The 12,338-nt window shown below is 49.7% G+C and overlaps 1 protein-coding gene across 2 annotated transcripts in view; it reads left to right on the forward strand.

The window, feature by feature from the left end:
- Positions 1-12,338, forward strand: part of SLIT3 (slit guidance ligand 3) — a 642,896-nt gene that overhangs the window by 505,308 nt on the left and 125,250 nt on the right. For both annotated transcript variants that reach the window (XM_062188711.1, XM_062188710.1), the window contains exon 9: positions 2,601-2,742. In XM_062188711.1, the coding sequence (XP_062044695.1) occupies positions 2,601-2,742 (142 nt within the window). The remainder of the gene's footprint in view (positions 1-2,600; positions 2,743-12,338) is intronic.

The following is a 12,338-nucleotide window of genomic DNA, read 5'->3' on the forward strand; positions in this document are numbered from 1 at the left end:
GCCATTCTGAGAACGACCCAGCCAGGCCCCATGGGGACTCAAGGCTGCAGCCCCCCATCTGGTTTAGAAGAGAATTCATTCCAACAGAAGTCAGAAGGCGCACCTCTGAAAAAACGCTGCCTTGTAACTTCCTGTCGCCAATATAAGCTCTTGCATACGAGATCTCTTTTTCTTGTTTCTTTTCCGACACACCTCGCCCAAGTCAGTTTTGACAGAAAGGATGGAGTGCAAGGACTCAGACTCTGGCCCCTGACTTGCCAAGCAAGAAGGTGTCTGGGATGTGGCCTTTCTCTCTGGCTTTGTGGTGGGCTGCCCTCCCTTGATGTGGAAGGCCAGGCATGGCAGCCTGCTTTGGGGAGCATCATCTGTACTTCAAAAGCCTGACATCTGATGCCACCTGCTCCCAGCATCCCTGTTGGGAGGCTTCAAGCTCCTCTCCTCCTGTTGTTCATAAAATACATGTTAATTGCGAGCTGTGGTCACCCCACCATACTGGGGAATACTGGGTCTTATTCCTTCCTTCTGTGTAGCCATAATTTGATTCCCACTGTCACTGTACCGTATGCATAGTTATCACTTGTTAAGCCAAAAAATATTTTTTTTAGTGTTTAGGAAGGTAGAAATGCTAACTAGCTTGGTTTGATCATTACGTATTGTATACATATGTCATCAAATTATCTCACTGTACCCCACAAATATATACCATTAAAATGACAATTTTTAAAGACACTAAAGAAAAAGACAGAAATAGGACAATTTCCCCAGTTTGGACCTAAGTCAGTATTATCACCAGTCTCTCTAAGAGAATGTTGCAGCTGGAGATTTTAATGCCAGTCCTCATTTCTCGAGCATTTTCCCTGGTCCTCACTGGATCCACTAGTGAGCTGCTGGCATCAGACAAGTCCTTGTGCCCTGGACAGGAGCATTTTTTCAAGCTTCCCTGCTAAAAAGAAATGTTCTTAAATGTTTCTGTTGTGTTTGAGTAAGTGAGGTCAAGGGAAGTTAGAATCTTCAGTCATCTGATTGGCACTTTCTGGAAAGGTGAACATTCTGCTTAAGCTATAGGAATCAATTTGAGTTCCTGTGAAAGAATGGCCCCCTGGGGACAATGGCCATGGTGAGTGGGACCCTCCACTCCGAGTCTTAGCGTCCACATGAGGATTTGTCCTTGGCCCAGTTGGCTCACCCTCTACGGCTGGACTTTGGCTTCAGTTTCTCCATTGAACAAGGGCCAAACCAAAAGTTATTTTTTTGCAGGCATTTTCCATATTTCATGTTTTATTTTTATTTGTTTAAAAGAGAGAGATCTCACCCACACTGGTTCACTCCCCAAATGCTTGCCACAGCCAGACCCAACACACGAGCCCAAAACTCAACCCAGGCCTTCCACTTGAATCAAAAGTGGATCTGGCTCCCAAATGTGCGCTGTTGGTGTTGCAAATAGCATCATAACCAGTGTATCCAACATCTACTCCTCTTTCATGTTGAATATGTGGCCAAGAGTCCCCAGAGTTCCCATTTCTGTGCAGTGAGATCTGCAGGGTTGTTCTGAGCTTGGTGTGGGCCCGTGACCTATTGCTGTAAATAAAAGATCTGGAAAGACATGGGAATGACTTCTGCTGGCAGGGTCCAGCAGGTGCAGGGTGAGGTCCTGGGAGGGCCACTGCGTTGGGTTTCCCCTTCGGACCGTAACTTCCACACTGGCAAAACTAACCGTGTGTTTGAGCTTCTTGTCTCCCTGCGAGGTCGTAGTTGTAGCTTGAAAATGTTTACGGTGTCCTTACATTGGAATTTACTTCTTGCATTTGGGGTTTAGTGTGACCACCGGAGAATGTGATTAAGATTCTCAGTGTGTCTGAATCCTGAGTTAGGTTAGCGCTAGATATGTTTGTCTACGTTTGGCTTTCTAAATAAGCTCCTAGGGTGCAATTTACTTGGGATTTTATCGCTTAGCTTTAAATTCACACTGGTTCTCACCTCAAACAAAATCAAGCGCTGACTCCAGAGTATATAATAACTTATTTGCCTTTTTCTTAGTGAGATAGGTTTAATCTGCGTGTCCCCTGGACTTTATAAAAGCCATTTAGAAATGCCTTGGGTGCTGCTGTCAATGACTATATTGACACTTTGACAACATCAATGCCACAAGAGGGAAAATGCTACCACCTTCTCCTCCTCCCATTTGGTTTTGCTATCCACTAGCAAAAGGCCTAAAGTTGTTAGTGTGCTCAGCGTCTAACCACCAGATGGTAACCGAAAGCCCAGACTACGCGGCTAGTGCTGGACACCCTAGGAAAGCAGGCCCAGCCCATGTGCTTCAGGTTCCAGGGGCCCGAGTCATGCATGATGGACTCTGAGCACACCCCCTTTCTCTGAAAGATGAGGATGACTGATAAGAGAGCCAGTGGCACAGCCTGGAAATAGTGAGGTCAAGGTCAGGTTCTTTCCTCTCTGCTGAATAGTCGGCCCATGATGGGGAGAGATGTGGCCAGATAGCTCAGCAGGTGATTCTACATTTGTGGGAAGCTGGCTGCAGGGTGCATATATGTGGGTGGCTGCTCACACTGACCTGAGTTGACCCTTGTGTTCTGGCCCTGCAGGCCCCCACTCGGAGCCGCCGTCCTGCAATGCCAACTCGCTTGCCTGCCCTTCAGCCTGTACTTGCAGTAATAACATTGTGGACTGCCGCGCAAAGGGTCTCACAGAGATCCCCGCCAACTTGCCGGAGGGCATCGTCGAAATGTAAGTGCCCCGTCTGCGTGCCACTGCACTGTCTCTGGGGGTGTACCCCTCTGTCCGGGCCAGTCCCCTGCTGGGCCATTAGGGCAGACATGAAAAGCTCCCAGGGACCCGTGCTGCCCTTCCAGGCTTTCCCTGGAGCACTAGCTCAGAGCCCAAAAACACAGGCTGGAGAACAGAGTCAGCAAGCTACAGGTCATGGGCCGAAGATGCCCGCTGCCTGTTTTTGTCGATAAAGTTTTATTGGCACACGCGCACACAGAGGGGCATGCAGATTGTTGCCAGTTACTCTTGTATGGCAATATTGAGCAGTCACAGCCAGGGGCCTTAGGGTCCGCGGAGACTAAAACACCTCCTTTCTGGTCCTTTCCAGTAGGTTTGCCAGTGGCCACCGCAGAGTCTTGCTGGGTTTATATCTGGACTCAGCCATTCACTCGCTGGGTGACTTTAGGGAAAATAATTGGTCTTTTCAGCTATAATTTTCTCACCTATCGTAATGTGATAATTAGAGCGTTGCGCCTCGGTGGGTCACTGTGAAAATGAGATACGGCACGTGGAGCACACACGGCGCTGAGCGAGCGGGCACGTGCTCCGGGAAGAGGGGCCGGCGCCGTCTCCGTCACGACCCCCGTCTTGGGAAGGGTGCGCTCTTCTCAGTTTGGATGAGACTGGTGTCTGCCGAGTTAGATGTCGGGTCAGGAGACCAGCCTGCTCACATCCGTGTGCGCGAAGCGACGTCAGAAGTTGTCTACGCTTCCCTCCTTCCTTAGGAAATGGCCAGGGTCTGCTTCTCGAACAAGTAGGGGGTCAGTCAGCACTGACCTCAAGGTCACTCTTCAGATACCAACGGTCACTTTGTTTCTGTCCCTTCACCTGTAGATGACTTTGTTAGAGATGTCACCGTGTGGAACCCTGCTACTGAAAATGTCCTTAAATTTACTCTCGCCAAGAAAGAGATGGGTGTTTTCCCTCCCTCTGTTTCTTCATCAGCTCCTCCTCCTCCTCTTCCCTTTCCTGCTCCCCATGCACTTTCTCGCACCCAATGCTTGCCCTTCTGTTCCTAGCTCCTTCCAGTAGTTGGCCCGCTCACTCTTTGATTCATTCATTCAGCAAATGTCTGTAGCTAACTGTGTTCCAAGCATTGTTCTGGAAGGCAGCGACAAAATAGACAAAATCTCTGCCTTTATGACACTTGCAATCTGGGAGGAGCAGGTGAGAAATAAACAGAACAGAGTCAATGAGATCACATGTCAGGAGGCGGTAGGTTCCATGGAGAACATTGAAACAGGGAAAGGATTGGAAGTAAGTGAGGGAGAAGACAAGTGGCTGTCTGGAGGAAGAGCAGTGGGAATAGCATGCGCAAAGGCCCTGTGGTGAGAGTATGAGCAGCCGAGGTCAGTGTGACTGTAGTGCAGTTAGCAAAGGGGAGTGGGGTGGTGGATGAGGTCAGAGGGTCATGGAAAGCCAGATAATGGGGCATTTTAAGGACCTTGGTTTTACCCTGATTAAGATGGGAGGAAGCTTGGGGCCTCTAACAAACAATGTCTTTCCTCATCTGCTGTGCCAGCTTCTCCCTGAGCCGCTGTAAACCCTCCTTCCGCTGGGCACCATCGGCATTTCCACAGCCTTCCTGCAGGTGGGAGCTGGTCAGGAGAGAGTCTTTCCTGCCCGCCCCGCACGCCTGCACACATCTTGCCTCTGTCCTCGGTCTTCCTTTCCCGATGCTCTGCTAGTCACCCACCCTGTGTCTTTCTGTAGCTCTGCGTGGCTCCCCTTGGCCCCTCGCTCTAGCTGCTGGATTTCTCTTCCCGTGCAGTTCCTGAGCCCTCACCTGCCACCCCTGCCGCCTCTGCCACCCCCAGCACTCTTCCTCCATGTCTCCTTGGTCCTGTTCCCATGCTCCTGCCTTCCCGCCCGGTTCTCCTCCTCCTCTCCCTCCCTGGATTCATTTCACCCTCTCCTGCCCCGACCAAGGGTCTTGCCACTTCCTTTCCTGTCCTTGTCACTTTCTCTACCCAGTTAACCCTTCCTTTCCCTTCCCTAAAGCCCCACCCCCCACCCCAAACCAAGGAGGGATCCCCGCCCTCTTGGGTGTTCAAGACAGAAATGCTGCCTGCCTCACCTCTCCGGGTTCGCTCGGACATCCCATTACTCTCTCTGGCCCCCCTCGCTCCTCTCTCCCACCATCCACAAGCCTCTTCTGTTTCGCAGCTGTAGAGCCTCCCTCAACCAGGCTCCAACATCACAATCTGATGGGAGAGGCCATTCTAGGGAATTAGGCTGTCCCTAACGAATGCTCCTCCCAACCCAAGCCACCTGTCCCTGCCTCCTCCTTCACACCTGCACCTGTACTCCAGCCTGGGCCTCAGAGGTACACAGCTCAGGTCTCCAGGAGAGAGACTGCAGCTCTCCACTCACACAGGCTACACCCTACCCGGACACCTGGACTCACAGCTGTGCACTGAATTTTAAAGAGAACCCTGACTAGCTTATGTAGTAATTTCCAAAATGCCATCTGATAATTACTGAATTTTTCCCAATATGAAGCAGAGAGATAAAGTCTAGAACAAGATGGCGTTTTTCTGTGGAGTAAGAATATTCAGTTCAAAGGGGGGGGGGTATCCTTTAAATTCCTGGATTTCCTTATTCTGTTACTATTGTGTTTATAAAAATTCTCTTTATTCTATAAAATGATGGCTGCTGAAGACAGATTATGTGCATGTGTAGTGTATCTATAATTCTAGGTAATTACTATACAATTATAAATTTATACAAATTATATAAATATCTATAATACATGCACACACAGATTGCCCTCATTAGGGAAATAAAATGTCGCTGATCACCTCGCCTGTGAAATCCCAGGCTTGAACATCCTAGCTAGAGCGTTTCCCAAAACAAGAGCCACAGACAGCGGCCAGGTGGTTCAGAGTGTTGGCCGTGGATTCAGGCAGCTCACCTTCCTGCTGCTCCTGCCTTGTAGCCATTGGCAGATAACTTCTCTGAGCCTTGGTTCCCTCAACTGAAAAATGCAGCAGCTGATTGTACTTCCTCAAGGCTCTTAAGAAAACTCCACGAGCGGATGCTGTAGGAAGCCTAACGTCATGTCTGTTGTATAGGATCTACCATGGGAGCAGTTATTGTTGCTGTTTTGCAGCTCCAAATGCTAAACGATTACCAGCACACTCATTAGGCGCAGTGACCAGGGTTGGAAAGCACTTTCTAGGAGCTGGAGACTCCCCCAGCAAGTTGGGTCAGGTGGAGAAAGGAGGTAGTAGAGGGGAGGCCAGCCACCCGCTACCTGGGAGTAGCTCATCTTCATGCAAATGTATGCAGACAAGGGAATAAGGCTGTCCCTGGCTGTTGGGCACCCCGGGTCTGCTGGATGGATTGCCCAGGATCTCACCTCCATCCCCTCTGCTGTGAATCAAAGCTGTGGGGAAAGCGATGAAGCAGGGCTCTGCAGTAGGGGAGGTGGCATTCAGGTGACTTGTGAGAGAGAGCTCGGAGGAAGGGGCACCTGGCGGTTGCTAAGAGCTGTGAAGCCCATGCCTGGAGACCTCCCTGTGGGGCTAAAAGTCCTCCAAGCAGCTGAAACGCCTCCCTTGGTAGTGAGAGAAGACCAGCAGATGGGTGGGAAGATGAGAAAGAGGGAGCGAGAGCTGACACAGCAGGAGCCATCCCAGGATGGATAGCAAGTGTCTGAGTCACCATCCCAAAGACATCTGAATGTGATTTTTCTTTTTATGGGGAGACTTCCACTCCTGTCCATGGCCACTTGCATAATGCAACTTGGCTCTCCACTCCCTCTTCTCAGTCCTTAGCTATTAATGATTCTCTTCGATTGCCATAACCTTGGGAGACTTCACACACTGCCCAACCTTTGGGGAGAAGGTGTGCCGCCTGTCCCTCATGCAACGCCATCTGGCAGACTCTCTTAGATATTTTGCCAAAGCCAAAGCAGCTCAGAGGAATTTGTGCTGGTCTCTTCATATACCAGAGCCAGCTCTACTAAAAATAGCTTACTTCCAGAGAACCCTTAGGGAGATGGTTCACTGCAGAGTTTCCTCGAAACCGAGCTCCCTCCAAGGGCACCCTGCTTGCTGTCCCCTGTCATTTCCCTGAACTGGCTCCAGCCTCCAGTGGGGAGAGAGTCAGGGAAGAGCCACAGGTCTGGCCCCCTTCCCTTGTCAGTGGTCCTCAGACACCCTCCGGGGTGCGGGCACTGTCTGTGCTTGGAGCCCCACCCTGTCTCTTTCCATCTTCGCTCTGCACCCTACCCGGTGTCTTCCGGTGTCCCATGTCTTTGTCTATGGAAGGTCAGTGTATTCAGTGGAGGAAGGCTGCAAATGGGTTTCAATGTCAAGTTGCCAATGAAAGCATCTGAGGGGGAAGTAGCCTCAATTTCCGCCCCATGTGAAGCACCTTGCTTATCTGAGGTAGGGAGGCAGTAGCTTAACAACTGCCAGTAGTCCCTCCTCACGCTGATCACGAGACAGAGTGTGCCTGCGCTCATGCTAGCTCCAAACAAACCAGCATCTGGAGTGCTCCATAAATCGCAGGCCTCCGTGGCTCTTCAGTGTCCTGAGAGTGCCAGGTTTCTGAGGGACTGCCACACAGAAGGGTGGAGAGAGGATGAGGTGGGCACGGGTGACATGAAGGAGAAGCTGACCCAGCAACAGAGCAGAGCCTGGGGATCTGCCATCCTGGGTTGGAATCCCAAGCTGCCCTCTCTCAGCATCTCAGCCCTCGCTCAGTTTACCTCTTAGCAAAACAGGAAGCATTATACCCACCTAGAGCTTTTCCATGGAGATTAAATAGCAAATCATACAGGAAACTAGTACATTTCAAAAAAACTGGGATCTATTAACAGCAGAAACCTATGCACCTGTAGACTTACGTGACATGATCCAATTATTTATTCTCAAGTTTTTGTGCCATTCTTCATCCATTCTTCTCTTAGACAAAACCCTTTGCTCTGTAGGTCCATGTACGGGACAAGCAAAGCAAATCTGGCATGTCAGTGCCTCTGTTTCCTGTAGGCAATGCCAGGTGTCCTGTGCACGACAGGTTAGGAATGGCTCATGTCAGACACACCGCCTTCCTCATCTTTGCTGTGGACCAAACACAGAAATTTGATAGGGGAGTCTAGGACTCACTGGCTTCTTAAAAAACCATGGCAAAGAAAGGAGGAGGCCAGAGAGAACGAACCTTGAAGGAACCTCCCCTTCAGCCCTCATCTAAAAACAAAGAAGCATCAAGAATTAATCCTATGGGCTGTGAATCATTGTCATGACCTGGAATGACTTGTAGGAAGGACAGGTGTGGAACTCTCTTCTAGCAGTAAATGGGGCTGATTCCACTCATATCCTAACCACTACCAGTTTCTCAATGCCTCTGTGGTACGTGGCTTGCAGAGCGCGCTCTGCACCAGCCGTGCCCCAGCCAGTCTCTCTAGCATCACATTGACTCTGGTAGTACTAGAAATATATATTGTGTACAGTTGCATGTTTGCAAATGACAGACCATTAAGGAAGCACCCGAGGAACTAGAGCCAATCAATACGGAGCACAAATGGCTGAAATCCCCATCAGATGTTCCCAGTGTTTTCGCTGGTGCAGGAGGATGCTCAGATGTTTGATTTGTATGTTTGTTTTTATGTTAGTTCTATTAAATCAGTTTGCAGCCTGAAGAATGTTTGCCAGACAAAGACAGACACATGTGCCAGTTAAGAGAGACCTAAAACAGCTGTTGGCTTCAGACGCATCCTGAAACGTGACAGCTTTTGCTGATATGAATGCTTCTTTTTGTCCTTTATCCTGGGGCTTTTTTCACTAGGAGTCTGGAATGTTGCATCCTTGTTCCAGGCTGCAGGACTGGGCGATGTGTTAGCATGAGACCCACTTGGGCACTGTGTACACTGTGTGCCCACACGCACATGCGCATACGTAGCCTTCCTAGAGGGGCTCTTCTCCCCGTGGATGAGCTGGTGAGGATTGAAAGAATGAACGTGCATAAAGGTCCACGACTTAGCGTTTGTACTGTGGAATCAGACCAACGCGGGCAGGAGCCTCAGCTCTAGCTAGCTCTTCCTGGCTTTGTGAGTTTGAACAAGTGAATTTACCTCTCTGCACCTCAATTTTCTAATGTTTAAAGTGGGAGTGATAATAACTAATAAGATCTGCCTCGTAGAGGTATAAGTGTTAGGCTAGGCAAACTATGTAAATTCTTAGCCCAGTGCCTGACATCTAAGCATCTGATAAGATACTTGGAAAAATCTGCAAAAAACTGGAATTAAAAGATAATTTTAGGCCAGCACCGTGGCTCCCTTGGCTAATCCTCTGCCTGCGGCGCCAGTACTCCAGGTTCTGGAGTTGGGGTGCCGGGTACCAGTCCCAGTTGCTCTTCTTCCAGTCCAGTTCTCCAGTTCTCTGCCGTGGCCCGGGAGGGCAGTGGAGGATGGCCCAAGTGCTTGGGTCCCTGCACCCACATGGGAGACTAGGAGGAAGCACCCAGCTTCTGGCTTCGGATCTGTGCAGTGCCAACTGTGGTGGCCATTAGGGGAGTGAACCAAAGGAAGGAAGACCTTCCTCTGTCTCACTGTCTATAACTCGTTCTCTCTCTCACTGTCTAACTCTGCCTGTCAAAAAAAAAAAGATTATTTTTGGTGCAAAAATGTGAAATTATGTATACAGGGGTCTTCATGAAGTACATGGAAAAGTCATATTATGAAACACCTGTGCATGGATTTCAATTTTTTTGTACCAAAATAAGCTTCTCTTTTTAATTCTACTTGTCACAGACTTTTTAAAAAAGAGACTTATATATTTATTTATTTGAAAGCATTACACAGAGAGGAGAGGTGAGAGAGAGAGAGGTCTTCCATCCAATAGTTCACTCCCCAGTTGGCTGGAACAGCTGGAGCTATGCCAATCTGAAGCCAGGAGCCTGGAGCTTCTTCTGGGTCTCCCACATGGGTGCAGGGGCCCAAGGACTTGGGCCATTTCTACTGCTTTCCAAGGCCATAGCAGAGAGCTGGATGGGAAAAGGAACAGCCAGGTGGGTTTTGAACCAGCGCCCATATGGGATGCCAGCACTTCAGGCCAGGGCGTTAACCCGCTGTGCCACAGTGCTGGCCCGTGCCACAGACTTTTGAAGTACCCTCTTATGAATTAGTTCTTATCGTTATTGCTATTGTTATCATCTCTCTCCTTGTCTTTACTTTAAACTTAAGGCATGTCAAACACACACACACACACACACACGCAAATCCCTAATGTGTCCTGTGGCAAGGTTAACCCTTGTTATATCCTTGGACTTGGGGCTCTGTACGGGGCTGGAGGTCTGGCCAGCACTCAGAGGAGTGGGAAGCTGAGACAGTGCAGAGTAAAATCATCCCAGAGTGAGCACATCTGAGGAGTGCAGGGTGCAGAGCAAGGTCTCTGCCAGGACTAACAGGCTAAGCTTGGGATTCTTTCTCCAAAAAAACACACCTTTGCACTCCATTTGCATATTTTAAATACACAGTTTTGCCCAGCATCCTCAGGAAACTGGTTCCAGGATCCCTCAAAATATACTGAAATCCATGGATGCTCAAGTCCCTTATGCCAAATGGTATAGTATTTGCATAGAGTGCTTCTTTGCATATACTCAATCTTCCCTAGAAACTTATAGTACCTTAGTATATAGTATAAATAGTTGTTATATTATATTGCTTAGGGAATAGTGACAATGCAAAAAAGTCAGTCCATACAGATGTAATAGTTTTTCCAAATACTTTCAACCCTTGGAGACGCAGGCCCCATGGGTACGATGGGCCAACTGGATTCACATCTGTCGTCCATCTTCCCTCAACTCCTGAACACTTTCCCCTGAGTCCCTACTCACACAGAGCCTGCATGGTGTCTCAGTGAACAGTGGGCCTGAGCCCCTTGAACTTGTCTGTGGTGTTAAGGAAGCCACTTCAGTCTCAGGGCCTCAGTTCTCACATCTTTATGATTACATAAAGGCGGTGTGTCCATGGATAGAGACAGAGCCCTATTGCTGCTGCCACATCAGCTCTCCATCACTTTGGACGGCTTGTGTGATTCCTTTGGGTTTGCTTTTCCTTATCCACAAAATGGGTCTAATACAGTTTAAGGATTCGAAAAGCTAATAGACATAAATTCACTAGACTTTGTACACAATTGCTCTTGCTCTTCACGATGGACATCTTGGATTGGTCCCCGTCACCAGACTGTTAAACTTTTGGGGAGCAGGTATGCCATTCTACTCATTCATCCCCCCCATAGTTCTTGCACCCATCACGCAACTGGAGGTTAACAACGTATGCATTGCACAGGAGAGCTGGCAGATCTCCCAGCCACCTCTGATCGGACTTGCATAGGCTCTTAGGCAGCAGCAGGGGTGGTGGGTCCTCTTGCAAAAGCTGAGGAAGTTGCCCTTGCTACAGACAGTGACTCTCTCTGGAGGCATTAAAAATCCCTTGCCAAAGTAGCAGGTGAATTACAGGACTCCTGGGTGGTACGTGCCACCTGGCCGGCAGCCCCAGAGATCGACAGAGCTGCTACCTGGGCTGAGAAATCCCCAGTGAAGTCTTGGCTGAGCTGGAAAGTGAGAATGTCCTTGGAATTTCTCAGGCAAGGCAAGCGTCAAGGAGTCTCCCGCCTCTGTGGTGGCTGCACCGAGGGGCCCACAGTCCCTGAGATTCTGGGCACACGCTTTGGTGGCTCACCCTGAGCCAGCCAGGCCCCCGTCCAGCTTGCCTGTGACCATGTCCCTGGTAAAGTACACTCCCCGCCCCCCTCCAGCAGGGCACAAAGGCATTTTTAATAGACCGTGGCAGTCCCATTTGTAGACTCTATTCATCCGGCAGCCAAGAATGATCTGTCCTGATACTCCCTCTCCCCTCTCACCCGCCCTTCCCCTCTCTCCTTGCTTTCCCCCTTCTCTTTGCCTGGAGAGTGATTTGTCTGTGTTATGGGTAGGCCTGACAAACCATTCCACATTAGCAGCTGAGATGTTGTTTGAAATGGGAAAATTGCTGGCAAACTGCTCCATTAGCGGTTCCAGTAACAAATACTCTGTTCTCCCAATGAAGATGAGATCTCAGAGGCACAAATTAATACGACTGTCTCCCCCACTCTGCGGCAGGGATTACTCTTCAAGATGAATGGGTTCATCCCAGCCAGAAATGTGCATCCACTTGATGCGGCTCTGACAGAGCCAGTTCCTCTCCTCTCTGCCTTTGGCTCCCCCCGCCACCCCCCCTCCGCGCACACCTTTTCTGTGTCTTCCTAGTGGAGGGTTTGGGGGAGCATCCATGCCAGATGAGGAGGTGATGAAAAGAGCTGCACCTTGGAGAGAAGGGAGATAGATGAGGGTGAGCTGCCAAGGCCCCAGCCCGGCCAGGGTGTCATTCATCACCTATAATGGAACAGCCTGCCTCCCACTCACGCCTGTCTCCCACCACACCTGTTCTGGGTGACGGGAAGTCATTTGAGAGATGAAAGAATACAGAATGGAAATGCTCGCTCACTCCCCATGATCCCCTCTTCCCAGGAAGTTCTGGGTCCTGGGCCTGCAGTGTCTCCTGTCCT

Source organism: Lepus europaeus, chromosome 4, assembly GCF_033115175.1.
Source record: "Lepus europaeus isolate LE1 chromosome 4, mLepTim1.pri, whole genome shotgun sequence".
In the NCBI taxonomy this organism is placed as follows: Eukaryota; Metazoa; Chordata; class Mammalia; order Lagomorpha; family Leporidae; genus Lepus; species Lepus europaeus.